The following is a 27,499-nucleotide window of genomic DNA, read 5'->3' as shown; positions in this document are numbered from 1 at the left end:
TTAAGTCAACAACTCTTTATTCAACGCCTGCAGAGTTACTGGGAGGAGGCCATGATGCTGGACACACCTGTTGAGAACGGAAGACGGGAGCAGGTCAACAGGGCAAGAATGTGAGACCAACCTCCAGCCACCAGCTATGGCACCCACAATTCTTTAGGGGGCGCAGATCACAAACCCCTTCTGGGCCCTGGTCACCTTCACAAAGACAGTTTGGTGGGTTTTTTTTTTTTTTTTTTAAGTAATCTCTGTGCCCAACATGGGGCTTGAACTCACGACCCCAAGAATAAGAGTCGCACTCTCTACGGACTGAGCCAGCCAGGCGCCCCACAAAGGCAGTAGGGGGCGGTAGTTAAGAATCTCCACACCCGAGCAAGGAGACCGGCATCCGGTACCAGGTGGGTGACCTCAGGCAAGTTCGTTAACACCAGCTTCCCCACCTGCACGAAGCATTGACCTGACATGCTCAGAACAATGTTCGGCACCAAGAGCTCCTGGTTCTTCTCACTGCCGCCATAGCAACATTTTCTGTGTGCTGTCTGCAAGACATGCTGAGCGCCAGCCTTGCACCTCCTCGCCGGAGAGCCCTTTCCTGCAGCGACTTCTCACCCAGAACCCGAACACAGGGGGCACCTCTCACTTAGAGTGAGGGTCCACAGGCCCCATGCGCCAAGATGAGGGCCCACTGAGTCCTGATCCTCAGTTCAGCACCAAATGAGCTAGTCTGTAGCGAGAAACCACGCTGTGCCAAGACACACCTTTAAAACCCCAGAATCAGACTCAAGGGATGGGGTGGGGGGGGGAGGAGACCCAGGGCGCAAGGGAGCAGCCGATCCCTGGGTTCTGACTCACTCTCCGACACACGCACGGTGCGGTGAGGGCCTGACCACACAGCTGTTCTGCTCCCTTCACCGAGGGGCCAGGGGGGCTGCAGTCGGTTAGCGTGCGTGCAACAGTGCCGAGCACGGCCCACGCGGCTCTTTGCTCCGCTCCGTGCTCTACACGGCCGTCTCACTCTGCCCTCACTCCTCCACGTACGTATTAGGATACTGTCCACTTACAGTAACGGCCCCTACCGTACGGGGCTCACGTGAGGACCAAACCACCTGCTAAGCTCAGGAACTACACAGTAATTGTCATAATGAGTGCTGCCGGGATCCCCACTTTTTGGATGAGAAAACTGAGGCAGAGAGGTAAAATCACTTGCCCCGAGTGGCAGAGCTAAGAAACCGAGACCCGAGATCCCCGTCCCACTAGCCGAGTCCAGAACCCGCACTTTCTGGCGTTCCTGTGTTTCTTCGGATGCCAGGGCCGAGGTGCCATCCCCAAGGACAGACTGCCAACAGGCCGGAGCCCCCAGGAGTCCCAGGGAGGAAGCCCCCCCCCCCCCACCATTCCTCCCTGAGCAGGCAGCCCCATGAGAGAAGTCAGTGGACTCCAACAGATGCAAAGATCCTGGCCCTGAACCAGACCACAGCTACCCAAGTCCTTTGGGGCCCCAGCCCCGGTCTGTCCAGGGGCAGCTCCTCAGACCCATAGTCTGCAGCCTCAGGCCAGCACTCACTGTCGAAGTCGATCTTCTCCACGATGTTCTTGGGCTTGATGCTCTCCTCCTGGCTACAGATGAAGATCTGGCCCGACTCATCAGCGCTCCAGCCGTACTTGCTCATCCACACCTTTAGCTGACTGTCTGCAGGTGACACGGGCCATGCAGGGGCTCAGTCACCCGCTCCCCCAGGACCGCAGCCAAAGGCCGGGGCGCTCTCCAGACCCAACTGCCTCAGCGGCCACCGTATCTCCTGCAGCCACACTTGCTTGCGTTTCTACGGTTCATTCTCCAAACGGCAGCCAGAGGGAGCCTGTCAGCTTTCCCACCCCTACATCACAGGGCCTCTGTCTCCCCTTCTTTCATTTCTACCCCTTTTCTCTCCCAGAGCAAATCTCAGTTTCCAACAACAGTGGTGTGCTTCCTTCCCTGCTTTTCCGCAGAACTTTGAAATGGTTTTAAAATTATGTCCTCACTATCACGAACCATAAGCCCAGAGCCTCAGCTGGGAATTTCTTTGCAGGCTGTTTTGGCTCTTAAAAAACCTGCCAGGGAGGACGTACGGCCAGAAAATGTCCTGCTACTTGAAGTAATTCTTTTGTGGGACTATTAGCAATTTGATAAATTCATCCGCTTCTCTTTGGATTCAACTCTAAGAGTTGTTTGATCCCTTTTTGACTTAATCTCACTTTTAAATATACAAAACATCTACCTGATGTAAAGCACTCAGTGTAGCCCGACACAAAGTGTCCAATAAGTTGCCTTCTGCTACACACACACAACCAGATCAAAAGGCAAAACTACCCAAATAAGGTACTCAGACAAGTCTCACCCCCAACCCACCGCTCTCCCTCCCTGTGCTCACCCCCCACCTCCCAAGGAGTAACCATTTTCCTTAGCTTTATTCTTCTTCCTGTTTCTTTTTGCAAAAAGGAGCCAATACACAAACATTTTTCTTTTCTTTCTCTCTCTCTTTCTGGAAAAATGTTTTATTTTTATTTATTTATTTATTTATTTTTATTCATTTGACAGAGAGAGACACAGCAAGAGAGGGAACACAAGCAGGGGGAGCGGGAGAGGGAGAAGCAGGCTTCCCGTGGAGCAGGGAGCCCAATGTGGGGCTTGATCCCAGGACCCTGGGATCATGACCTGAGCGGAAGGCAGACGCTTAACAACTGAGCCACCCAGGTGCCCCTTATTTATTTATTTTTAAGCATGGAGTCCAACGCAGGGCCTGAACTCATGACCCTGATATCAAGAACTAAGCTGAGATCAAGAGTGGAATGCTTAGGGCGCCTGGGTGGCTCAGTCGGTTAAGCATCTGCCTTCGGCTCAGGTCATGATCCCAGGGTCCTGGGATCGAGTCCCTCATTGGGCTCCCTGCTCGGCAGGGAGCCTCCTTCTCCCTCTCCTCCCTGCTCATGCTCTCATTATATATCTCTCTCTCTCTCAAATAAATAATAAGTAATATCTAAAAAGAAAAAAAAAAAGTCAGACACTTAATTGACTGAGCCACCCAGGTGCCCCTGGAAGGATCTTTTAAAAAACACAAATCTGATCATGTCCCTCCCTGCTCAGAACCCCCCTGTGGCTCCAGCTCACTCAGGACAAAGGACTATGTCCTCAGGAAGCCCCGTGGTATCTGAAGATGTCCCTCCCACCGCCACTTCTCTGCCCCTCGGCTCTGCCCCTCGCTCACTGTGCTCCCACCAGGTACCTTGGCTGCTCTGTGAACAAGACAGGCGCGCCCCTGCCTCAACACCCTCTGGTTTCCTCGGCCTTCAGTGCCTGTCTCCACTGAGGCACTATTCACCTCAGCCCGGTGAGCTGTCTTGTGTGAGTTCACGCTAGACTTGTACTTCTCATTTTGTTATCTAAGTTTTGCTACTGCCATAAGAAATCTGAGCCACTCTAGGGCGCCTGGGTGGCTCAGTCGTTAAGCGTCTGCCTTCGGCTCAGGTCATGATCCCAGGGTCCTGGGATCGAGCCCCACATCGGGCTCTCTGCTCAGCGGGAAGCCTGCTTCTCTCTCTCCCACTCCCCCTGTTTGTGTTCCCTCTCTCGCTGTGTCTCTCTCTGTCAAATAAATAAATAAAATCTTTAAAAAAAAAAAAAAAAAAAAAAGAAATCTGAGCCACTCTGTTTCCTTCACTGCTGAGTCCTCCAGGCCTCGAATAGTCTGGTACAGAAAAAGCATTCAAATAACTTACGCAGAATACAATAAACGAATACCATAGCATCTCCCCCAAGGAGGGGTATGTTTTATTTATGTTCCTTACTCCCTCAATAACGAGCAGGGCTGGACCTTCAACAACGACTTGCTGAAGCAGGGATGGGTCCATCTGAGGAGCTGGCCGAGGCCCACGGCCCCTGACCACCCCAACCTCCTCGACTGGCACCGGGAACCCAGAGAGGCCTTACCTGTCAGATCCCCGAGCATCTCGGCCAGCAGCCAGCGATCAATGTGCTGATAGGTGATGCCCACAACATGGCAGATAACTGCAGAGATGAGGAACGAAAATGGTAAAGGGCCACCCTCGGGACCTTGCTGCCACTCCCTACCCCGTCCCCCTGGGAAACCCAGGTACCGAGACGGACTTACATTTTCGGACAGAGTCTTCAAAGCCGGTTATACCTTCCAGGAGGTCCATGTTTTCATCCAGGGCTTGCTGTGAGGGCAATGATAACGTTCACAATAATGTAACTTCAAGATTATTGTTAATGAAATTAGCAACAGAAGCTACAACTTGGGCATCCACCTCACATGCCAACTTTCTTCCCTGTGCAACCCTATAACATAAGTCACTATTTTCTGCCCATTTTTGGAGATGAAAAAAGCAAGGCTCAGAGCAGCTGAGTGACTTGCCCCAAATCGCAGAGCTGGGGGTTGAACCAGGCAGGCAGAAACCACAGACCCAAAGAGGGAACAGAGACAGATTAGCTAACTACACTCACCCATCGGAGAAAAGGCCAAGTGTCCCATAAGACGTCCTCCCCCTCAGCCCTTCGCTCCAGCCGCAGGGGCCTCCTTGCTGCTCCTCAGACACACCGTGCACCCGCCCACCTTAAGGTCTTTGAGCTGGCTGGTGCTGGGTCTCGAACTCTCCTTCCCCATGGCTGGCACCCCTACGCCCTTGAGGCTTCTGTCCAAAAGTCACCTTCCCGGCAAGGGCTCCTTCCAACATTAGTGCGGGAAATGAGGAACCCCCAAGGACAATGCAGAGGATGTACAGGACAGTAACTGTCCTGGGAGCCCAACGATAAAAGGATTTGAGGGAGCAGTGCACGGCCCCCATCAGAGGTGGGTTTCATCGTGCGTGCATGTAGACGGGCACACGTATACATGTGGGAGACCGGGGCGGTAGAAGGCTGGTCACAAAAGCCTGAATGGAACGAACACAGCAGCTTCAAGTGAGCAGGGAGAGGAGGAGAAACTGAGCACAGGCAACCCTACCCACGAGCGGGGTAACCAAGGGCCCTGCTCCGCCTGACCCCGAGGGTTTCCCAGGGATGCGAGACTTTCCTCTCCATGGGGAACAGAGAAAGAGGGCAAGAGGCAGACATGGTGGGGCATGTGGAGGTTCGGGGAGAGTTCTCTCCTGCAGGCGAGAATGAACTACAGGGTGGACGTGGTCTCCGCTGACAAAAACAACCAGGGAAGGCCAGGCCCTGCTGCTACAAGAGGAGGGAGGAGCGCCGAGGGGGCGAGGGGCAAGGGGAACAGCACGCCAGCCGGGGGGGCGGCCTGAGATGGGAGGAGGGACGACTCCCCGACTGAAACAGAAAAGCATTCAGTCGGCCGACAGCAGATGCCGAGGCTGAGGGCAGTCACGCGTGGGAGTTCTGCTTTGGCTGCTTCGGTCTTCCCACAAAACAAGGCGGAGGAGCGTGAGTTGAGAAGAGGAGGGAAGGAGAGGGGGTGAGAAGGCGTGAAGAGCTGGGAGAGGGCGGTGAGCCCCTGGGCCAGGAGGGGATGCGCACTGCGGGGCTGATGGGCCTCCCTCCGGCCTCTCGCAGTGTCCGGTGCAGACTCCCGCTGACGGCAGAAGCATAACAGAGGGCCCGGGCTACTGGTCAGGCCTAAGCACGCCAGGCTGGAGCCCTCCCAGGGGTGAGCCGGGAAGCTGGGAGGAAGTGGTCGGAGGTGGGGGGTGGAAACGTCGGACACTGGCAGAGAAGGGAGCAATGCTGCTGAAGGTAGGGACTGGGGGGCAGCTCCCCAGTTTCCCGGGGCATCAGGGACATCTGCGATAACTGCTTTGGATCCCACCACCCGCACCTCACTCAGACCGATGAGACTCGGATGGCCTGAGTCAAGGATCAGTTTCGTTTTGTATTTTAAACTCCTCGAGGGTCCAATGTGCTGAGAGCTGATCTAGGGCATGACTGGGAGGGAGGGGCCGAGGTCACGTGGAGGACAAGAGATGGAGGCACCCCAAGGTCGGGGTGGTGGAAAGATCACTGGTCTGGCTTTGCAAGCAACTGAGAATGACAGAAGTAGCAGTGAGTGGCGGTGAACAGGAGCTTGGTTACTCACGAAAGGAGGCGAGGCCGTCAGGGGCTGACACCAACAGAGTGGGGCAGGAAGTGCCAACACCCGGGCTTCAGGACTGAGGGGTTTTGTGGGGGAGAGATGGGCCTGGGGATGACGGTGAGGAGGACCCTCGGCAGAAGTGGAGGGTGTGGCTCCAGTTCGAGCAAGAAAGGAAAGGAGCATCCAGAGGATGGAGGACTTTGGCAGGAAGGTCAGACGTGGGTGCGTGCACACGTGCCCCGGCCTGGGGACACAAGGGACAACGTGGGAGTCCTGGCTCAGTGCGAGGATGATGAATCCATGCGGTCACCCGCGCAAAGCCCTGAGCACGGGATCGCCCGCGGTTATGCAAGCAGACAGCAAATGTGCGTGGTTGTTCCTTTTAGCAGCCTGTCCCGCCTCGGCCCAGCGGCCCAGCCGCCCACCCTGGTCCTGGAGCCAAGTTACCCAGAAGGCCTGGAAGTGGCAGGTCTCCAGCAGGTCTCCGAGGTACAAAATCTGTCGGATTGGCCGTTCTTCTTGCTAAGAGGAGGAAGTGTTAAGGGAAAACAGCCCTGAGCCCACCTTCTGTTCACCGTAGCATGCTTAAGGCAACAGGTGATCCAGCAATGGAGACACGAAGCCAAAACCTGGCCTGTCCACACTCTGGGGTCGAGTCAACTCTTAGAGACCTCACGTGGAGATGCGACAAGACACGAAGGTGAAAAGGCAAGATGCAAACCAACATGCATAAGAGGCCACCATCTGGATGGGGGGCTGGTGTGTGTGCACGCACACATATGGGTGGGGACACACACACGTGTATGGGAACACACACACCTGTACTCAGGGTATCTCTGGAAAGGTACCTGAGAACAGCAAACAACCTGCCTCCTGGCAGGGGAGTGCGGTGCCTGTGGGACAGGGGAGGGAGGAGGCCGTCTTTTTCCACCATATGCTTTTTGTACTTTTAACAGCGTACCGTATGCCTTTTTTTTTTTTTTTTTTTTTTTTGAAAAGTCACCAGAACAGACCCCTGGGCAAGGTGGACAATCTCTCAGAAGGCAGGCACACCCATGGACACACACAGGTTCAATGCGTAAGCCCCCATTTCTCAGCTCAGCTGCTGATGGGCAGGTTAAGTGTGACCCTCGGGACTGTGAGTGCCAGAAGCACGGATGGGGGGACTCTGCCAAGCTTGTCAAGTGATTCAAGGGCAGAGCGAGGCTCCCCTGGCCAAGTGGTGGACCTGTCACAAAAACGCAGGCCAGAGGAAAGCAAAGGGTGGGGGGGGAAGCCAGTTCATTTTCAGTCAACCTTTAGTCATGGACGGCCAGCGCGGTGCCAGATACGGAAGACACAGAATGAAGTTCAGCTGATGCTCCAGCTCTTCATGGCTCCTGCCTCTTGCCTGGTGGCCTTCACTCAGCTACAACCCTCAGTGGGAATCCTTCTAAAGCCTAAATCTACCCAACTCACTCTGCGGTTTAAGCCTTCTATGGCTTCCCGGTGCCCTTCCGAGTCTGACCAGATTGCATTTTGAAATCTGTGGTGAGGCGGCGCCAAACTTCCTCTACGACCTCTGAAAGAGCACTGACCTCTTCTTTCTCCTCTCTGGGCCTCCTTACATACTGTTCCCTCCACCCGGCTCACCCTTCCCTAACACTTCATTTAGCTCATCTTTCAGACGTTCCCTCCTCCAAGAAGCCCTCCCTAAACATCCGGGCAGGGTCAGGTGCTTCCTCTGGCCTCTCTAAACCCTGAGCCTGGACGAGTGCAGGTGGTCCCTGACAGAGGACCTCCCTCCCCCACTGCATGGTGAGCTCAGGGAGGGCAGGGGCCAGGCCTGTCACAGCCACCCAAATGTCCCAACCGGCACCACGCCAAGCCCAGAGCAGGCGCTCGGAGTTTGTGGCTGAACTCACAGACCGATGCCCCGGGAATTCATCTACCTTGCCCCCAGCCCCTCCCCTGCACACCCCGCCTGGAAACTGGAAGGATACATGTGCCTGATCGATCATGCACTTGCACAGTGTGAAGTCTGTGTGGGGCAGGTTGGTGAGGGCCTTCAGCAGGATCTGGGCGGTGACTGTGGTTTGAAAGAAGGCTGGGTTGAACTGGTACCTGAGAAGGGGAACAAGAGACAGAGCCATAGTGGCTTCTTCAGCTCCCTGGGCCTCATGAGAGGCCCAGTGCTGTGGCCCAGAGTTCAGGAGTTGGACATGCCTGGGCTCCAATCACAGCACTCTGGCTCTGTGACCTTAACCTCCCTGACCTACTTTCCTATTCTGCAGACGGGGACAGTTAATCCTCCCAACCACCCTGTAAGCCAGACACTGTTGAGTGGTTCACAAAGAGGGGCGCCTGGGTGGCTCAGTCGTTGGGTGTCTGCCTTCGGCTCAGGTCATGATCCCAGGGTCCTGGGATTGAGCCCCACATCGGGCTCCCTGCTCGGCGGGAAGCCTGCTTCTCCCTCTCCCACTCCCCCTGCTTGTGTTCCCTCTCTCGCTGTGTCTCTGTCTGTCAAATAAATAAATCTTTTTTTTTTTTTTTTTTAAGATTTTATTTATTTGAGAGAGAAAGAGAATGAGAGAGAGCACATGAGAGGGATTAGGGTCAGAGGGAGAAACAGACTCCCTGCCGAGCAGGGAGCCCGATGCGGGACTCGATCCAGGGACTCCAGGATCATGACCTGAGCCGAAGGCAGTCGCTTAACCAACTGAGCCACCCAGGTGCCCATAAATAAATAAAATCTTAAAAAAAAAAAAGTGGTTCACAAATAAATAAATACGTAAGTATAGTCTGGAGCAGTGGTCGAGGCTCTGGAGGCAGACTGCTTGGGTTCCAACTTCCCTCATAAGTGACCTTGGACTACCTCTTTGCAATTCTCTGTGCCCCACTCCCCTCCCTCGAAAGAAGGGACAATAACAATCCTATGTACTTCACAAAGACAATACAGCATCCGAGTTAATACACACAAAGCTTACAGCACAGTAGCTACCGCATGATGAGCGCTAAGCAGCAATTACCCCACTAACAATCTAAACAACCCCACAAATACGAGTGTTACCTCCATTTTACAGACATCAAAACTGAGACAACATTTAAAAATTACACAACTGACAGCGTGTTAATACAGCACTGTGGGGATAGAACGCAGAGGTCCATCAGCGGGAGGACGGGTCATTTAGACAGTCTTGCACAGGGAAGCACTACACAAGAAGGACAACAAATTGCAGCCGCAGGAAAAATGGATCGATCTCACAAACCCGGTGCTAAGTGGAAGATGCCAGATGCAGAGAAGCTCATGCTGTAAGACTACATTTGTGTCAAGTTCAACACAGGCAAACCTGAGCCAAGCTCATCAGGATGCATGCGTGTGTGGTAAACTCACATAAAACCAGACCATGAGAGCATAAAAGCGGTTACTAGGGTGGGGGTGAGGTGGCCAGCACAAAGCATACGAAGCAAAGGGCCTGGGGCCCTGATAACACTCGATTTTGTAATAAGCCTGGTGTTTACGTGGGTTTTCACTTGTACTTATTTAGCTATGTTTCTCTGTTTTGTACCAACCTATACGTGTAACGTGTGATTAATTTTTAAAAACCATCTCTCCTCCTGTGCCAACTCCCTTGGCTTCCTAGCCTTGCACACCAGGAGAAGCCACATCCGGAAGACCACCCCAACTCCGGCCTCACCCAATGTTAAGAATGGCCCCCTGCTGGCTGCTGGCCCAGAGGTGGGGATGGAGGCAGACACTCACAGCTTCAGGACGGCCAGGTTGGCTTCCAGATCGTAGGCATTCTCCTTGGCCTGCGTCTCCACATACCGCTCCAGGGTGGCCAGATTCTCAGGATTGTACCTACAGAAGAATCAGGACGGGTGAGCAGAGAGGAAAGAGGAGCTGAGGCCAGTCACTTTGTGGGGGTGGGGGGAGAAGGGCGCTGTAACCTGCTCCTCCTTCCCTTCCTTCCTTTCCTCCAACTCTGCCATTACTCTTGAATCAGCTCTGTACCCTCTAATAACACTTACCCACATTACAGACCTAAGCCAAAGCTCTGAACCCCATCAGAGCCCTGGGTCTTTTCTAGGATGTTCCCCCCCCCCCCGCAACACCTCTCAGCCAATCAGTCATTGCAACCTGTACACCTGGCCTCCTGGACATCTTTGCCCCTCACCCCCTCCTCCCCTCTCCAGATCCCCACCCTGGTTTAGCCCCATCCTCTCCTGCTTAGTTTCCCCCATCCCAGCCCTGATTACTTCTGGCTATCACTGCCTATTGTCCGGTTTGTCTGGACTCTGAACTGGGAACTCCATGGAAGCATGGCCTGGGGCTGTCTTGGTCACCTCTGGTGCCCAGCACTGCCCAGAGCGAAGAGAGTAGATCTCAGTGACGTGTGCTGAATGAACGGCATTAGAGGAAAAGAAAACAGAGATGAAGAGGCACTGACACACACTGTGCGAGGCTGAGGAGCGGAGTCACAGGAAACTGAGGGGCTGTGAAAGGGAAAGCTGAGGAGCAGAGAGGAAGACCTAAAGCAATTAAAAAGCGGGAGCACTGCGAGGTAGGCAGGGCTGTCTCCCGCCCGCGGCGCCCTGCAGTGCCGTTTCCTTCAACACGGCCTCCTCCAGGACGAGTAGGAAAGCCTACTCCCGGGCCAGTCCAGGAGCCGGTCCACCCCTTGCGGTCTCTAGAAAAACCCCTCCACCACGCCGCTTGGCCGGAAACGCTCCCTCCGACCGGGCTCAGACCTGTCGATACCCTTGAGCAACTTGCCCACGTTCGCTCTCATCTGCTCAAACATTGCCATGACGAATGTCGCCTCCCACGCCGGGGCCGGAGGTGAAAAGCCACCCGGTAGGGAGTCCCCGAGGACCGGAAGAGGAAGAGGTGGTGGAAACGGAAACTACGTCGTTGTCTTCTCCGCGCCGCTGGCGGCGGCTGCCACGTGACTTTCTTCCCGGCGGGCGAAGTTGGCGCGTGCGCATACGCTCCCCCCGAGCTGGACCAACAGCGTGAGAAAAGGCTTGATCTAGTCCAGTACGCAGGCGCCGTCTCGGGGCGAGGAGGCGGGGCGAAGCTTTTCCCGGGCCTCCCGCACCGCGTTCTAGCCCCCTGGGACGTGCGCGCGAACTCCCCGGCTGGGAGACGGCTCTCTACCGGTGCACGCGCGTTGTGTTGCGCGCGGTCGTGAACTAACAAAACTGTGCTGGGGTGCGCGCAGTATCCCTTAACTTGAGCCTTGGCCAGATTCCCTAGGGAAGTGCTCTTTGACGTCCCCCTTGCCCCAGGCCTCGGCCTCTGAAGCAGGATCCCGAGCTCTGGGGTCCAGAACCTCGTCCCCACCGTCCGCCCCAACTCCAGCGGTAGGGACCCGTAAAGCTGTGGTGCTCTGCTCGGCAGGGGCGGGCTGGGCCGAAGGGCTCCTGGACCCTGCCGGCTGGCGCTCAGGCCCCTTTAGGCTCCAGTCTTGCGGGAGAAGGCGAGTGCCCTTCTGCACACTAGGCGTGAATGCACAAGCATGTGTCATATACGTGGAGGTACGTGCTCTGGGCGCGTCCACGTGTGTGCACACGGGTATCCAGGCACGTGTACGTCTACTGGTCTGCGCACAGTGGGTACATAGGTGGGCACCGCTCAGTGTGTATGTGTACCCCAGGGAACAGGCATGTACAGTGCGTGACCACTCCTGTGCTGGCCTACCATCTCCATCTCCGGATGGTGGCCAAACCCTCAAGCACTCAGCAGAGTTTCAACTGCGGTTTTTAGCCACCGCCCAGAACGCGGGAGGGGAAGCCAGGGCACACACCACCCCCCCCCCCCCAGATCACAAGATAGTTTGCATCTGGTTTACATTCAGCCCTAGGCCCTGGAGGTGGGGCGGGGGGTCCCCTGGGTCCCAAGGCAAGCTGCCCCTCACAGGCTCTCAGGGCCCAGGGGACAGGGGGTGGAGCCCGCTGCACAGCCCTGTGCTGGGGCAGGAAGCGAGAGTGGGGAGGGGGGAGGCCACAGCCGGTGGAGGCAAGGCAAGGCGGGTGCAGGGCGCAGGACGTGTGGGGAGGGAGGGAGGTGCCACACTCGAGCCCTGAGGCCCTGCTGGCCCCTGGGCACAGGCCCAGCTCCAGCCCCCAGGGATGGACCTCGTGGACCCCGACATCTTTAATAGGGACCCCCGGGATCACTATGACCTGCTGCAGCGGCTGGGTGGAGGAACCTACGGAGAAGTCTTCAAGGTGAGGACACCCCTCCTTCTCCATCACCCTCAGACCAGCGAGCCTTTGGGATGAGGCCCAAGAAGGGAAGGGGATGAGAGAGGATCCCAGTCCTTGGCTTTGGCTCAGGGATGCTGAGGAGGAACTCAGGCGAATGGAGCCTGCCTGACTGCCAACTTCCCCTTTACAAGGCTCGAGACAAAGTGACGGGGGACCTGGTGGCAGTGAAGATGGTGAAGATGGAGCCTGGTGAGGACACGGGAGCGCCTTCCCCACACCCCTACCCCTCCTCTTGGGACACCGGGATCGCCTCCCCCATACTCCCTCCCCGCAGCGGCCTTTTCTTTCCTGTTCCTCCTCACAGACGATGATGTTTCCACACTTCAGAAGGAAATCCTCATCTTGAAAACTTGCCGGCATGCCAACATCGTGGCCTACCACGGGAGTTACCTCTGGTGATGAGCCTCAAACCTGCCCTGGGACCATGCCCAGCCCCTAGCCCAGAACCCCCATTCCTGACCTCCAATCCTGGACCCCCATTTTAAACTGGGCCCCCCCCAACTCGATCCCCAGTCTGAAGTCCCACTTTTCTGACCAGAGTGTTCTCTGATGTAATCTGCAGTTCAGGACTCCCATTTCTGAGCAGGGAATCCCCAAAAGCAATCCCTTCGTAGTAACCAAACCTGAAAGCAAGTCCCCTAAAACTAATCTTTTGTCATCCTGCCCTTCAGGTCCCCCAGTTCCATTCTCTGCTCCTCTCATTCCCTAAATCCCCGGACCCCTAAATTAAAATCCCAGATGCGCCAGTAATGACCTCTGTCCCCCCAGACCTGGCACCCTAGGCCCCTTTGTCCCCCCTGAACCTGACCAACTTGGGAGCTATCTGCCCTGTCTTCTGGGTTAGCGTAGATTAGCAGAGTTAGGAGTCCTCCTGGGTTAAGAGTCCAAAGACCTGGGTTCGAGTCCAGTTGACCCTGAACATAGGTTTGCTCTCTGAGCCTCAACTTCCCCACCTGTAAAATGGAAGTGGGATGATCTCACTCTGGTGGGCAAGGGGAGGTGGATGACAGCTATTACCTTAAAGTTCTTATTGAGCTGGAACAAGACGGAGAGTGAGCTGGGGGTGTCCCATAAATGATGACTTATTCCTGCTGTTATTACTACTCGAATTATAGGCTTCAGAAGTTCTGGATATGCATGGAATTCTGTGGGGCTGGTTCTCTCCAGGACATCTACCAAGGTGAGAGGAAGGGCAAGGGGGATCCAGGGAGCACCCCCTCCTCCACCCCTCCTATCTCTCTGGGGTTGTGTCTTCTGGGACCGTCTTTCTGGTCCACATTTCCTGCAAGGAGCCCCGCTCTGGGCCCAGGCCTGGCCTGGTTGGTGTTGGTGCTGGGAATACTGTGGTGACCGAGTGGGCCCTGGGCCCTTGCCTCCAGCACTTGATGGTCCAGCCCCGATCTCTCGGCATGCACTCATCCCCTCCCATCTTCCTCTCTCTGCATTTTCTCACCAACGTGTCCGTTCAGGTGTTTGAGTATTTCTGCACTTTTGGCCCATAGCCGGGTCCACGTTTTCACTGACTGAGTGAATGAATTCCTGACTCTCCCTCTCTCTCAGCCTGCTTCTCACTCTTTTGGAAAATTTGAGGATGGGGATGGGGTGGGCCTCTGATCACCTCTCAATTTCTCATGGTCACCTCTGTCTTCGGCCTCCTCTCTGTCTCCGTGAACCCCAAGATCTCAAATGTCAGACAAAGAAGAAATTCCAGATTAAGTCACCAGGGGGGAAACTGAGGCCCTCAGAGAGGAAGTGGCTCACCCAGCCGGTCTACCAGACCTGGTCTCTGACCCCTTCTCTCTGTCTGTTGTCTCCCTATTGTTCTCTCTCCACCTCTGTGTCTCCTCTTTTTCAGTTTGTCTTTCTTCGTGCTTTTGGGTCTCAGTTTGAATCTGTTCCCGTTTCTCTGTCTTTCTGTTTCTCATTATCTGTGTGTGTGCGTTGGTGTCCGTGTCCCTCTGCCTTTCCTCATTTTGCAAACTCCCATCACCCCCTGCTCAGAACACTCCCATGGCTTCCATTTCCCTCTGAAGAGAAGCCCGAGCTCCCCAGGGTGACCCCCACCTGCACCCAAGCTGCCAGACTTCACCTCCTACCCCTTTTCTCTCCCACCCCCACTCTGCTCCACCCACTTTGCTCTTTTCCGAACCCACCAGGCCCTCTCCGCTGCTGGGCCTGTGCACTAGCTCTTCTGTTCCCTTCCCAGCTGGACTGATCACATCTTCACCCTGACCCTTTCTCAGAGTAGGATAGACTTCACTGACCACCCTGTAAAATGTCATACCCCTTCCCACACATATTTCCTGTTGTTCTTTCTTGCTTTAGTTTTCTTCTTGCTGTTTATTAGCATCTCAGGCGCTATGCTGTAGTTATCTTGTTTACCATCTGTTGCCCCAGCTGGAATGTTCCCTCCACGAGGGCAGGGATCTCTGTCTCTTTTGTCCACAGCTGTCTCCCCGGTGCCCACCACAGTGCCTGGCACCCAGTGGACACAGAAATATCTGTTGAATGAATCTGTCTCCCTCTGGCCTCTGGTTCCCTGTGTTGGTCGCTGACTGTCCCTCCATCTCTCCCTCCCACTTGTCCCATCTGTTCCTCCCTCCCCATGTGGGTGGTGGCCAGGGTCTCCCGGGGCCAGGTTTCCTGGTTCCCACCCAACGCTACTGGTGTGACCTTTGCAGTGACAGGCCCCCTGTCCGAGCTCCAGATTAGCTATGTCTGCAGGGAAGTGCTCCAGGTGAGGAGAGACCGGGTGGGCCTGGGTCGGGGCAGGGCCCTGCTCCAGCCCCTGGGCACTCACATGCCCCATGTCCACCCTTCTCCTAGGGACTTGCCTATCTGCACTCACAGAAGAAGATACACCGGGACATCAAGGTGGTCTAGGGGCAGAAAAGTGGCCTTGGTGGGTGGGTGGGGGGGGGGGCCAGGAGATAGAAGTGGTGTGTGGAGGACTCAGGGTGGTGTGGAGCTGTGGGGTTGGGAAGGGCCACGGGGTGGAGGCAGCATTGGGCTGGGGGGGTGTCTATGACAGCCTCTAATTTCCCCCTCTCTCCCCAGGGAGCCAACATCCTCATCAATGACGCTGGGGAGGTCAAGCTGGGTGAGTGTGGTGGGTGGGGGTGGGGAGGGGACTGGCTGGGGGCCAAGGGAATAAGGCACCCCGGGTCACCATGTCTCTCTCTCTCTCTGCCTCCAGCTGACTTTGGTATCTCGGCCCAGATTGGGGCCACGCTGGCTCGACGCCTCTCTTTCATTGGGACGCCCTACTGGTGAGGGATGCCTGGTCGGGGTGCAGTGGGGGGCAGTGGCCATCCCCACCTGGATCACTAGGAATCTCCTTCCTGGCTCCTTTCCCTGCCTCTACCTTTCCCTGTTGAACATTCTGCTTACCGTTTGGCTCTCTCTTGAGTTTCCCTTTTGCCTAGGTCTCTTTCTGTTGATGTTTCTTCTGATCCCTCTGTCTCTGTCTCTGTCTCGACCTCCCTGTGTCTGTCTTTATTTCGGTCTCTCTCTTCACCTTGCCGTTGCTCTCTGCATCTGGCTCTCTCGGTGCCCTATTCTCCTCTCTCTGTCTCTCTCCTCCCCCCCGCCCCCACGCCAAGGAGTCACCCCCTTCCCCTCCTGGTGTCACCCCTGGCTCTCTGAGGGTCTCTGCCCCCCCCCAGGATGGCTCCAGAAGTGGCGGCCGTGGCCCTGAAGGGGGGATACAACGAGCTGTGTGACATCTGGTCCCTGGGCATCACAGCCATCGAACTAGCCGAGCTGCAACCTCCGCTGTTTGACGTGCACCCTCTCAGGTAGGCAGGCCTGCCCAGTACCCCCCAGCCTTGACCCTGAGCACTGCCCCCCCACGCCTACAAGAGACACCCCTTCCTCAGCGCTCACTCTGAGACCTCCCCAAGGATCCTCTCAACCCAGAAAGCCTTTTCTTCAGCTGTCCACAGCGGGGAACCCCCAACGCAGGGGCTCCCTATCTGGAGGCTCCCATCTTAGTTGCTGTAGCTCTGTCATGTGACAGACAGAGTCCCCCGGAAGTGGCATCCCAGCGCATTGTAAAACCTAAACCCCATTCTGGTTCTGTCTCTTGTTTTGCTCTCTGCTGACCTCAGTGCTGTTGGGGACCCCTCGAGCCATGAGGTCTGACCCCCCCCCATTGGGAGTCTGAACACCACGTTCTCTCCTTACTCTTCTAGAGTTCTCTTCCTCATGACAAAGAGTGGCTACCAGCCCCCCAGGCTAAAAGAAAAAGGCAAATGGTAGGACAGGGCGAGGGAGAGGGGAGCCAGGATTGAGGGTCTGATAGGAGAGTTTCTGGTCTCCTCACCCCAGAACTTGGCTTCTTCCTCCCAAGGTCGGCTGCCTTCCACAACTTTGTCAAAGTCACCCTCACTAAGAACCCCAAGAAACGACCTGGTGCCACCAAGATGCTCAGTGTAAACGTCCCCTCACTTCCCTGAAGAGCCCTTCCCAAACTCTCACCCCCAGAATTCCCCAGGACCTCCCCAAGATCCTTCAAATTGTACCCCAGACTTTTTGCCAAGATACCCTGAGTTGTTAAAACTCACAAATTTCCCAGGGTCTCCAGACCCATTCCTGGGTTTACTCTGGAATTCCAGGGGAAGCCCGGTCCCCTCTAAGACACCTCTGGAATTCTCCATTTGCCCCTGCTGGGAATTCTAGATTCTTCTAATCCCTTCCAACCCCTTAAAATCCCCCAGTCTCAGTTCCCCAGGGTTCCCTGCCTTCTCCTTAGGTTGGCACCTTCCCACTAGATTCCCTTAGACGGGTTCTCAGTCCCCTGTCCCAGCCTCTCCCCCACACCAGTGACCCCCTCCAGGGGATGTCCGCTGACCCCCTCCTCCCCTCTCTAGCATCAGCTGGTGTCCCAGCCCAGGCTAAATAGAGGCCTGATCCTGGATCTTCTTGACAAACTGAGGAATCCAGGGAAGGGGGTCCCTGTGGTCGAGATTGAAGATGAGGAGCCTGAGGTGAGGGCGCCCTGGCCCACAAAGTGATGGAAGCTCCAGACTTTGCTCAGGCTGTACCCCCTGCCGGGAGCCCTTTCCTGCTGCCTCTCTTCAAAGGAAAAAGGGGAGGGGGGCGGCGGGGCTTGGCACAGGGCTGGGGGCACAGAGGGGTAGGGGAGAGCCCGAGGCTCCCAGCTGGGCCCACAGGGTGGGAGGGGTGCCAGAGGGCTGTGGCCCTGAGCTGCCCCTCTGCCCAGGTGCCCCCTGCTGTCCCCCGGCGGATCCGGTCCACCCACCGATCCAGCTCCCTAGGGATCCCAGATGCCGACTGCTGTCGTGAGTAGAGAATCCTTAAGCTTGGGGATCCCTGACCCCATAATAGATCCGAGACCCACTCCACACACACCCCCCACCCCCGTGATTCTGCCAGAGACCCTCAGCACCATCTGATCTCGTGATCGACCCTCAGAGACCCTCGTCACTATCTGGCCCTGCAAGAGACTCCAGAAAACCTCATCACCGCCTGACCTACAAAATGACTACAGAGACCCCCCCACTTCTCTGACCTGCAAACAGACCCCATGAGACTTCCCATAACACCAGGACCCCCAAAGAGACCTCCAAAATCTCTGTCACATCCCAATACCCAAATGGACCCTGAAAACAAACGCTCTATAACTTTGAGCCCCCACCTCCCTGGTCCCAAAACTTGACCCCAGCCCCCCAAGTGAGACCCTGGAAACCAAGACCCTTCCCCCTACGGGACAGCTCCAGTCCTAAGATCTTGACCCTGAACCCTCCCCGTTCAAATTCTCCTCTTTTCCCAGACCCATCTTCTCAGCTCACTGTGTTACTGTTCCCCACCCCCTTCCAGGGCGGCACATGGAGTTCCGGAAGCTCAGAGCAATGGAGTCCAGACCCATACCCCACACGGTGAGAGGTCTCCCCCTGCTCTCGCCCTGGACGCCTTCCCCTCCCCCTAGGCACCGCTGACCCTTTACCATCCCACAGGCCCACTTACAGCCCCCTGGAGACTTCAGGAGCAGCAGTCCTAGGTCAGGGACTCTCAGCATGGAGGGGAGGGGGCTGGGACATGTGGGGGAACCACCTGAGGGTCATGCCTGTCACTTCTCAGGAGGCAGCTGTCAGAGTCTGACGATGACTATGACGACGTGGACATGTAAGAGAGCCATGGCCCCCAGCCCCACCGGCCCTCACCCACCCTGCCTTCCTATGACCGCCATCTCCCTTCCATCCCGACCCCAACCTCAGCCCCTGCTTGCCTTCCGCCACTCATCCCGGACCCTGACTAGACCCCGGCACCCCCCACTTTCCTTCCCCCCAACAAAGCCAACCCCCAACTCCACCCGGACCCCCCACCTCGTCCCCGCCCCCAGCTCCCAGATGTTGCTCAGACCCCCAGTCTTCCACTGCAGCCCAAACCCTCAGAGCCCAGCCTTCATCTGCATCTTCCCCCCTGGGAACTTGCCCCACACCAGACCCTTGGCCCAAGACCCCATGTCAGCCCCAACAGTCAGCCCAGCCCCCAGGCCTGTGTCCGCCTCACGCCACCACCCGTCCCTTCTGCACATCTGGCTGCCGTGCCCAGCCCCAAGCGAGAGCCTGCGCCCCCGGAGCTCGCGTGATCTGTGTCACTAGGTGACTGGAGATTCAGGCTGGATGCATCGTCCACACTCGATATCCAGCATCACTGTTGCCAGGATCATCATGGCTCTGAGGGCTTTAATCCTCAGCTCCAGCCCAGACCCAGTCACCCCTGGCCCTCTTGACCTCAGACCTCCAGTCCCAAACCACCCCATCTGCCCCGAGTCCTTGTTACGGACACCCCCGCCTACTCACCCCATCTTTGTGTTCCAGCCCCACCCCTGCAGAGGACACACCTCCTCCACTCCCTCCCAAGGTAAGTAAGACCCTGGGCCCGCTGGAGCTGGGGGCCGGGGGCCAGGAGGCCAGGGCCCTTAGACGCTGGGATACCGGGCACTCTAAGGCTGGAGTATGGGACACCGGGCCCCTTGAAGTCTGGGAGACGGGATGATGAGCACTTTGGGATCTGGAAGCAGCATCCTTGAACCTAGGGTGGGATTCAAAGTATTTAGGCAGATGGGCACTGGTCCCAGGAACCCCCAGCACGAAGCGCTCCGGCATTAACCCTTTAGTTGCTGGAGTGCGTTGATGATGGGTGGGGGGTGGGAGGTCAGGGCTGATGCCGGGGTGGTAGTAGGACACTGTGAGGAGGGTCAGAGCCATAACCAACGTCAGTTCTGGTAGCGGCAGGGCTGGGATTGCAGGGTGCCCTCTCTCTGAGATCATCTAATGTGCTTTCCCACACTCCTCCTCTGTCTCCATAGCCCAAGTTCCGTTCTCCATCAGATGAGGGGCCTGGGGGCACTGGGGATGAGGGACAGCTGAGCCCGGGGGTGCTAGTCCGGTGTGCCAGTGGGCCTCCCCCCCGAACCCCCCACCTCGGGCCTCCCCCGGCCACCCGCAGCCCCCACCTAACTGCCCATTCAGGTAATGGGGCAGGCTGGGGCAGGAGGTGGGTGGGGGTGTGGCTTGGGCAGGGGAGGGGGGGCCTTTGGGGGCTGATTTTTCCCCCCACCCTGTCTCAGAACCCTCACTCTGGAACCCAACCCCCCGGGAGCCTGATCAGCCCCCATTGTTACCCCCCAAGAAGGACAAGATGAAGAGAAAGGTGAGCCCGGCCGTGCTCCCCAGATGGGGCTGGGATGCCTGGGGGTGGGATGGGTAGAGTGATGATGATGAGAGGTGACATTTGGTGACCCGTGCCTCTGGGCTGGAGGCTGAGCTCATGTCTTTGTGTGGTATCAGCCTTCACAGATGCTGGTAGAAATCACAGAGATAGGCGTTATCCCCCATTTCACAGATGGGGAGACAGAGGCAGAGAGGTGATAAACCTTTGAGGAGGCAGAGTGCTGGCACTCTTGGGTCTTAACCACTGCACCTTCCTGTCCCCTCCTTCCTTCTGCTGGATCCGCTGCTCTGCCCCCCCGTGGCCTGCCTAGGGATGTGCCCTTCTCGTGAAGTTGTTCAATGGCTGCCCCCTCCGGATCCACAGCACAGCTGCCTGGACACACCCCTCCACCAAGGGTGGGCCCTCAGCGTGTCTCAGAGAGCAGGGCGGGGTGGGGAGGGGCCCTAATGCAGGTACAGAGGTGGGAATGGGGGAGGGGCAGAGCTGAGGCAGGACCAGAGCCCAGGGTTACAGTTGGGGTTTGGGGATCAAAGATGGGTAGAGTGAAGATGGATTTGAGGGGAAGAACTAGGAAAATAAGAGTTTGGGGGCCAGGAATGTCGGATATAACAGAAAAGTCCGAGTTTGGCATAGATGGGGGACAGTTGGACCCCATTAACCTCAGTGAGAGGTTAATGGTAGGCTGGGATCAGAATTTGGGGGTTTGGGAGTTTTGGGGATGGGAATGCAGAAGGGGAAGAGTTTGGGGATGAAAGATGTAGAGACAAGGTCAGTGGGGGGTAAATGTTAAAGAAACAGCATTAGGGGCGCCTGGCTGGCTCCCTCGGTGGAGCGTGTGACCCTTGATCTCAGGGTTGTAAATTCGAGCCCCATGTTGGGTGTAGAGATTACTCAAAAATAAAATCTTAAAAAAATTACTAAAACTTATTTAAAAAAAAAAACAGCATTAGAATTTGAGGGGGACACACTGGACAGAAAAAGCCACATTTCAGAGGGCCCGAGTTTGAGGATCAGTGTTGAAACAAGATTAGCATTTGGGGACCAGAACTGGGAAGACAGAAGGACAGAACTTAGAAGGCTATTTGGGGAAGCATGGACTAATGTTGGGGTCAAGAGTGAGGGGGCAGGGTCAGGATTTGCAGGATTTGTGGGCCCAAGCATGAGGGTAGGTGAGAATGAGATCAGCTCAGGGGACTGGGTTAGGGTTTGAGTTCACATTTGGGGAAACAGAGGCTGGGAGAGTCAGTATGGGAGTAAGAGAGAATGGAGGGTCAGGGCAGGGGGACAGACTACCAGTGTTTGGGGTCAGACATGTGGGGGTCTGGGAGGCCCAACAGGATGAGGTAGGTCCCAGTGTCCTTGTGTCTGTCCCCACAGACCAGCACCTGCTTCTGGGGGCAGAGGAAGGCATTTTCATCTTGAACCGGAATGATCAGGAGGCTACGCTGGAGATGGTGAGCACAGGGCCTGAGGGCCAAGGGCAGGGGGATGGAGTTGGGGGTTGCTGGGGTCTTATGGGAGCCATCTCCCCCGTTCTCTGCAGCTCTTTCCCAGCCGGACTACCTGGGTGTACTCCATCAACAATGTCCTCATGTCTCTCTCAGGTCTGGCTGTGGGTTGGGTGGGAGGAGGGGGTTCAGAAGTTAAGGGGTTGAGAGTCAGGGGGTTGGGAGGTAGATGGGCACAGCTGGAAAAAAACAAAACCAAACAAACGTACGCTCCCTCTTCACAGAGCCTGCAGTTAAAATCCCAGCCACTTTTTCACTGGGGAACTTGCTCCTTGAGCCTCAGTTTCCCTATCTGTAAAATGGGGTTCACAATAGTCCCACCTCCAGTCAGTTTTGAGGTGAGGTCTCCAGGAAGTCTTTACATTTCCTTGATGTTTAGATGCCAATTAGAACTTATTCCATGCTTTACTAAAATAGAGTGAGCGAGGAGTTATAGTTTACAATTTTGTGTTATTGTTTTATAAACATTTTGTGTGAAAGAATTTCTAATCTATGGGGAAAGGCCAAGCCAAATAGGCCGCATGAGTTAGTTAATAATCACATCTGTGACGACACGTTTCGGGAGAATTCTAGATCGGTTTCCTCTTCAACTTAATAATGTGTGTAACTTCCTCTGAATGGTGCAGTGTCCATAGGTTCTCATGTGGCTGCAAGTGCAGGAGGATAGGGAACATACTTATCTTACTCCTTGTTCACCAGAGCCCAGCACAGTGCCTGGCCCACAGTGGACACTTAAAATATGTCGAGTGAAAAAGGCATAAATAAAAGTGCTTGAGACTTGGAGCCTTGGGAGTTTCAAAGGGATGGGGCCAAGTGAAGGGACAGAGAAAGGTGGGAGTGTCTGGTGTCCTATAACTGCCTGCTTCCCCCCTACACACACACACACTGCAGGAAAGACCCCCCACCTGTATTCTCATAGCATCCTGGGCCTGCTGGAACGGAAGGAGACCAGAGCGGGAAGCCCCATCGCTCACATTAGCCCCCACCGGCTACTGGCCAGGTACCAGCTCCCAGTGGCACCGCGGACCCCTGGGATCCCCCCTTCCTGCCGTCCCTCCGCATTTACGCCTGCTTTCTTCTGCAGGAAGAACATGGTCTCCACCAAGATCCAGGACACCAAAGGGTGCCGAGCTTGCTGCGTGGGTGAGAGAGAATCCCAACGGGGCGGACCTGAAGGGGGGTGTGGGGCTGGGCCAGAGGCGGGGCTTGGGCTGCATCTACCCGAGAGGGTTGCAGAGTTAAGGCAGGCTGTCCAGAGTCCGGGGAAATATGTGTGCCCTTTCGGCGGGCGGTGGGGGGGACGGGGATGGGGAGAGAGGATTGGCCCTAACCCATCCCTACCCACCTCCACAGCGGAGGGTGCGAGCTCGGGGGGCCCGTTCCTGTGCGGGGCATTGGAGACGTCCGTGGTCCTGCTTCAGTGGTACCAGCCCATGAACAAGTTCCTGCTGGTCCGGGTAGGGGGCCTGCAGAGGCTGGGGACTCTGTGAGGTTCAATGGCTAGGCCCTTCCACTCGTTCTGCTTCTGCCGAGAGCTTGGTGGAAACCCCGCTTCCACCCGAGGCCCCGCCCACCTGCGGTAGGCGCCCGAGGCTCCCCCTCCGGAGGGCTTCCTGGTCCTTAAGCTCCGCCTCTCACGCAGCCTAATTATTTTTCAGGCCCTATGTCCCATCCCCCCGGGTCTCCAGGAGACCCCACTCAGATCCTTTGAGTCTAAGGAGACTTGGCTGCCTTTGAGGTTACGCCCCTCCGGGGCCCTGCCTTTCTGTCATGAAGGCGGCACGACCCGAACAGAAGCCGCGCCAACTCTAAGGCCACATCTGTCCATTTCTAAAGAGGCATCACCTCACTCCTCTGGGCTCTCACCCCCTGAAGTTTCTAGACGGCATCCCTCCGAACCGAGGGCCCAGGAGATACTCGCGAAGCCCCCTGCGGGCTCTCCTCCCAGGCCCCGCCCCCAGGCCCCGCCCCACGCCTCCTCTGAGCCCGCCCCTCCCCGTGCGGCCCGCAGCAGGTGCTGTTCCCGCTACCGACGCCCCTTCCAGTGTTCGCGCTACTCACCGGGCCAGGCTCCGAGCTGCCCGCCGTCTGCATCGGCGTGAGCCCGGGGCAGCCGGCGAAGTCGGTGCTCTTCCACACCGTGCGCTTCGGCGCGCTCTCCTGCTGGCTGGGCGAGATGAGCACAGGTGAGGGCGGGCGGGCTCGCTGGGGGCGGGGCGGGGCGGCGGGGCGGGGCTTTAGCCCTGAGGTGTGATTGGGGAAGGGGTTGAGCCTGGGGCGAGGGGAAGAAAGGTGGGTACAGGTACGACCGGTGAGACTGAGGACCCGGCCGGCCGCGGTGGTGGGCGGGGCTTAGCCTGCTGGCTTGGGAATGGAGAGGGTGCCCAGCGGAGGAAGGCAGAACCCGGCCGAATTGGTGTTTGAACCTCCTCCTGTCAAATAGAGCACAGGGGACCGGTACAGGTGACCCAAGTAGACGAAGACAAGGTGATGGTGTTGATGGACGGTAAGCACCCTCCTCCCTCTCTTTCCTCCACTTTCCTGGATCTCCGCCTCGCAGACCCTGTGCTTCTCAGAAACGCTGAACCCCTACGGGCCTTGCCTGCCTCCTGCTTTGCTTCTCAATGAATTTATTGTCCAGTCCCTCAGCAGTCTCTCCTTCCGAGCCTCGCTCGTAAAACCCTCTCTCTACTCTCTTCTAGGGTCCCTGAAGCTGGTGACCCCGGAGGGAGCCCCAGTCCGGGGGCTTCGAACTCCGGAGATCCCCATGACTGAGGCGGTGGAAGCCGTGGGTAGGTGCAGGGATGGGAGGGCCGCCGGCTCGGAGTGGAGGCTCGGTGATACCCAAGGGTGACGGGCACTGCTTTCCTCCCAGCTATGGTCGGGGGTCGGCTGCAGGCCTTTTGGAAGCATGGAGTGCAGGTGTGGGCTCCAGGCTCAGACCAGGTAAGCGTCTCCGTCTGAACGCCCGCAACCCCGCCCCTCCCCCGTGGGTCTTCCAGTTCCTCAGATGGACCCGGAGGACTGAGTCAGGGTGTGGAGCCCTGACGAGAAGCTTCCCCCGTCTCAGGGCAGACACGTCCTCTTCTATACCCCAGGGTCTCTTGGGTCCAGAGCTCATTCCAGGCCACTGTGTGACCTTATGTAAGAGATTCTGCTTCCCTCTGAGCCTCAGTCTGCAGCTATAAAATGGGGGTCACTAGAGAAATATGTGGGTGGTTAAGAGCATGAACAGACTGCCTGGGTTGGAATCCGGCTGACTGACCTTAAGCAAATGACTTCACTTTCCCATGCCGTACTTTCCTCAGCTGGAAAATGGAGCGATAAATGGTCCTTAGCTCATAAAACACTATGTGTCAGATGTTGCCCCTCTATGTTTGTATTTTATTTAATCTCCTCGATCATGCATCAGGAAGGTCCTATGATTTCACAGGTTAGTAATCTGAGGCACAGAGAGGTAAAGTAACTTGGTTGGGTCACACAGCTGGTGAATGGTGTTAGCAAGAATGATTAGTTCCGGACCTAAGACTAGAGGTTCAGAGACACCCCCCCCCCCCGTTATCTTTAAGGGAGAGGGGAAGAATCTTCTAGATACTGACACACACACCTTTTCCCCAGCTGTTGCAGGAGCTGAGAGACCCCACCCTCACCTTCCGTCTGCTTGGCTCCCCCAGGTATGGACGCGGGGAAGGGGACACAGAACCTGGGAGGGGGGCTTCTGATGTGGAGAGGGGTCTTGAGATGTCTCCAGCCACCTCTATCTTTGGCCTGGACATTCTCTCTCCTGGTCTCCCTGCTTCTATCTCTGCTCCTTGTAGTCCATTCCCCACACGGGAGCCAAGGGGACATTTTTGGTTTTTAATTTTTATTTTCACTGTTTATTTTGGCATAACTTTAGGCTCAGAGAAGTTGCAAAAATAAATTTAAAAATTAATCTTAAATTCTTGTATCCCTTCGTTCATCCAGGTTGCCCGGATGTTAAGTTTTTTGGTTGTTTTTTGGGGGTTTTTGTGTGTTTTGTTTTTACCACGTTTGTATATGTACACAATTGTTTCTATTTGGGTGTGAATTGTTTCCTAAATCAAAGCAAAGACCTACTCCTGCGGACCCCAGTGCAGCTGCCAAAATCAAGGAAATAGCACAAGACAACACTACCTTCTAACCCACACACCCATTCAAGTCTCACCAGTTGGGCCCAATGATACTTTTTTTTTTAAAGATTTTATTTGAGAGCGAGTGAACGAGAGAGCACGAGCAGGGTGAGGACCAGAGGGAGAAGCAGACTCCCCGCCGAGCGGGGAGCCCGACGTGGGGCTCGATCCCGAGACTCAGGGATCATGACCTGAGCCACCCAGGCGCCCCCCGATGATACTCTTTATAACCAAAAAATAATACTTTTTTTTTTCTGGCCCAGGATGATGAGGAGTGCATGTAGGAGTCAGGTTTCTTTTGTCTTTAGCCTGGGACAATTCTTCAGGCTTTCTTTGTTTTTCAGGACCTTGATACTTTTGAAGAGTACAGGAAGGTTGTTTTCCAGAATGTCCTTCAGTTGGGTTTGAGGTTTCCAGGTTAAGCATTTTGAGCAGGAATACCACCGAAGTGATGGCATGTCCTTCTCCGTGCCTATCAGGAGGCACGTGCCACTTTGTCCCATTTCGGGTGATGTTATCTTTGAGCATTTGGGTAGGGTGGAGTCAGCCCAGTTTCTCTGCTCTAAAGTTACTTTTTGTATTATTATCTTTTGGGGGTGATTTGTTGAGTGTAAATATACTGTTTCTCATCAGACTTTCACCCACTGGTTTTAGCATCTATTGATGATTTCTGCGTGAATATATTATGAGGATAGTTACTAAATGGTTTCTGCCCTTAGTTGGTGTGCCGCTGTGGGGGGGGAATCTGTCCCTTCTCCGCCGTGTGTGTGTGTGTGTGTGTGTGTGTGTGTATTTCAGCACAGCCTCACGGATTTCCATTTTACTCTTGGGGGTTATTCTATAATTATTTAATTTGAGGCACAAGAACTCCCACATTTAACCAGTGAGAGCCCCTTCAAGCATCTCTCATGACCTTTTGACATGCCAGAGAGGCCTTTTAAAATCTAAGTCCCATTGCGTCACTCCCCCCTCCCCCATTTAAAACTCCTGTGGCCTCAAGATAAATACCCAGTCCTGGCCACAGCCCACAAGACTTTTTGACTTCTGCAGCCAAGTCCTAAGCTCTCTCCCACCTCAAGGCCTTTGCCCAGGCTGTTCTCTGCCCAGAACACCCTTCCCTGACCTTTCACCAAGTTCCCTCCTGAGCCTTTTTGGGGCGTCATCTATTTTTTTTTTTTTTTTTTTAAGATTCTATTTATTTATTTGAGAGAGAAAGAGCAGTGGGGAGGGGCAGAGGGAGAAAGAGAGAGAGAGAAGCAGACTCCCCGCTGAACAGGAAGCCCGATGCGGGGCTCGATCCCAGGACCCGGAGATCATGACTGGATCCGAAGGAAGACGCTTAACTGACTGAGCCACCCAGGCGTCCCCTCCACCATCTATTCTTTGGGCCACCTTGGCCGACCCTTTGGGATAGGTTTCAATGCTGTTTTGCACTCCTGTAATTCACTGACTTCTGCTGGTCTCCCATTCTAGATTGGTCTCCTGTCCTCGAGGGCAGAGACCATGTCTGCTCATTGCTGCGATGGCCCAGTACTGTGCTGGAACAGCCTCTAGTAACTCCTTTGTGAATGAATGCATGAACAAATGAATGAATGAACTGACTTCTCTCCTCCTTCCCCAGGCCTGTGGTGGTGGAGACACGCCCAGCAGATGATCCTACTGCCCCCAGCAACCTCTACATCCAGGAATGAGTCCCTAGGGGGGTGTTGGGAACCAGTCCCTGCACCCCTGTCCCCAGCGGACACACATTAGTGGTCACAACGTGCACTTGTCTCCCAATAAACATGACTCCAGCCTCTGCTGTCATCTT

At 55.8% G+C, this 27,499-nt stretch overlaps 2 protein-coding genes across 7 annotated transcripts; one reads left to right on the top strand and one right to left on the bottom strand.

Annotated features, from left to right (window-relative positions):
* On the bottom strand, positions 1–23,731 carry EIF3K (eukaryotic translation initiation factor 3 subunit K). 4 transcript variants are annotated; one of them, XM_036118482.2, is made up of 8 exons: positions 23,600–23,731; positions 9,820–9,918; positions 8,060–8,180; positions 6,525–6,599; positions 4,146–4,212; positions 3,965–4,042; positions 1,562–1,687; positions 1–67 (listed from the first exon to the last, which is right to left on the bottom strand). In XM_036118482.2, exons 3-8 carry the CDS (start codon positions 8,075–8,077, stop codon positions 36–38), a joined length of 396 nt encoding a protein of 131 aa, XP_035974375.1. In that variant the 5' UTR covers positions 8,078–8,180; positions 9,820–9,918; positions 23,600–23,731; the 3' UTR covers positions 1–35. The 4 variants fall into 4 exon arrangements, with proteins under 4 accessions (XP_035974375.1, XP_035974374.1, XP_077918795.1 ...); XM_036118481.2 differs by lacking the exon at positions 23,600–23,731 and adding an exon at positions 10,809–10,966; XM_078062669.1 differs by lacking the exon at positions 23,600–23,731 and adding an exon at positions 10,404–10,729.
* Positions 11,554–27,487, top strand: MAP4K1 (mitogen-activated protein kinase kinase kinase kinase 1). Of its 3 annotated transcripts, XM_078062667.1 has the most exons (32): positions 11,554–11,597; positions 12,224–12,290; positions 12,461–12,518; positions 12,634–12,724; positions 13,445–13,509; positions 15,011–15,066; positions 15,156–15,203; positions 15,387–15,429; positions 15,526–15,598; positions 15,995–16,126; positions 16,523–16,585; positions 16,681–16,762; positions 17,201–17,317; positions 17,554–17,632; positions 18,171–18,229; positions 18,308–18,351; positions 18,432–18,476; positions 19,175–19,217; positions 19,666–19,828; positions 19,927–20,009; positions 20,341–20,425; positions 21,408–21,484; positions 21,574–21,634; positions 22,430–22,538; positions 22,623–22,681; positions 22,892–22,995; positions 23,550–23,724; positions 23,982–24,044; positions 24,241–24,330; positions 24,414–24,484; positions 25,157–25,212; positions 27,311–27,487. In XM_078062667.1, exons 1-32 carry the CDS (start codon positions 11,569–11,571, stop codon positions 27,378–27,380), a joined length of 2,460 nt encoding a protein of 819 aa, XP_077918793.1. In that variant the 5' UTR covers positions 11,554–11,568; the 3' UTR covers positions 27,381–27,487. The 3 variants fall into 3 exon arrangements, with proteins under 3 accessions (XP_077918793.1, XP_035974360.1, XP_035974359.1); XM_036118466.2 differs by lacking the exon at positions 11,554–11,597 and having other exon boundaries at positions 12,083–12,290; XM_036118467.2 differs by lacking the exons at positions 11,554–11,597; positions 23,982–24,044 and having other exon boundaries at positions 12,078–12,290.
* The last annotated feature ends 12 nt before the right edge of the window (positions 27,488–27,499 follow it).

Source organism: Halichoerus grypus, chromosome 15 (genome assembly GCF_964656455.1).
Source record: "Halichoerus grypus chromosome 15, mHalGry1.hap1.1, whole genome shotgun sequence".
NCBI lineage: Eukaryota > Metazoa > Chordata > Mammalia > Carnivora > Phocidae > Halichoerus > Halichoerus grypus.
The sequence above is the reverse complement of the archived record's forward strand: the minus strand, read 5'-3'. Positions and strand labels throughout refer to the sequence as shown.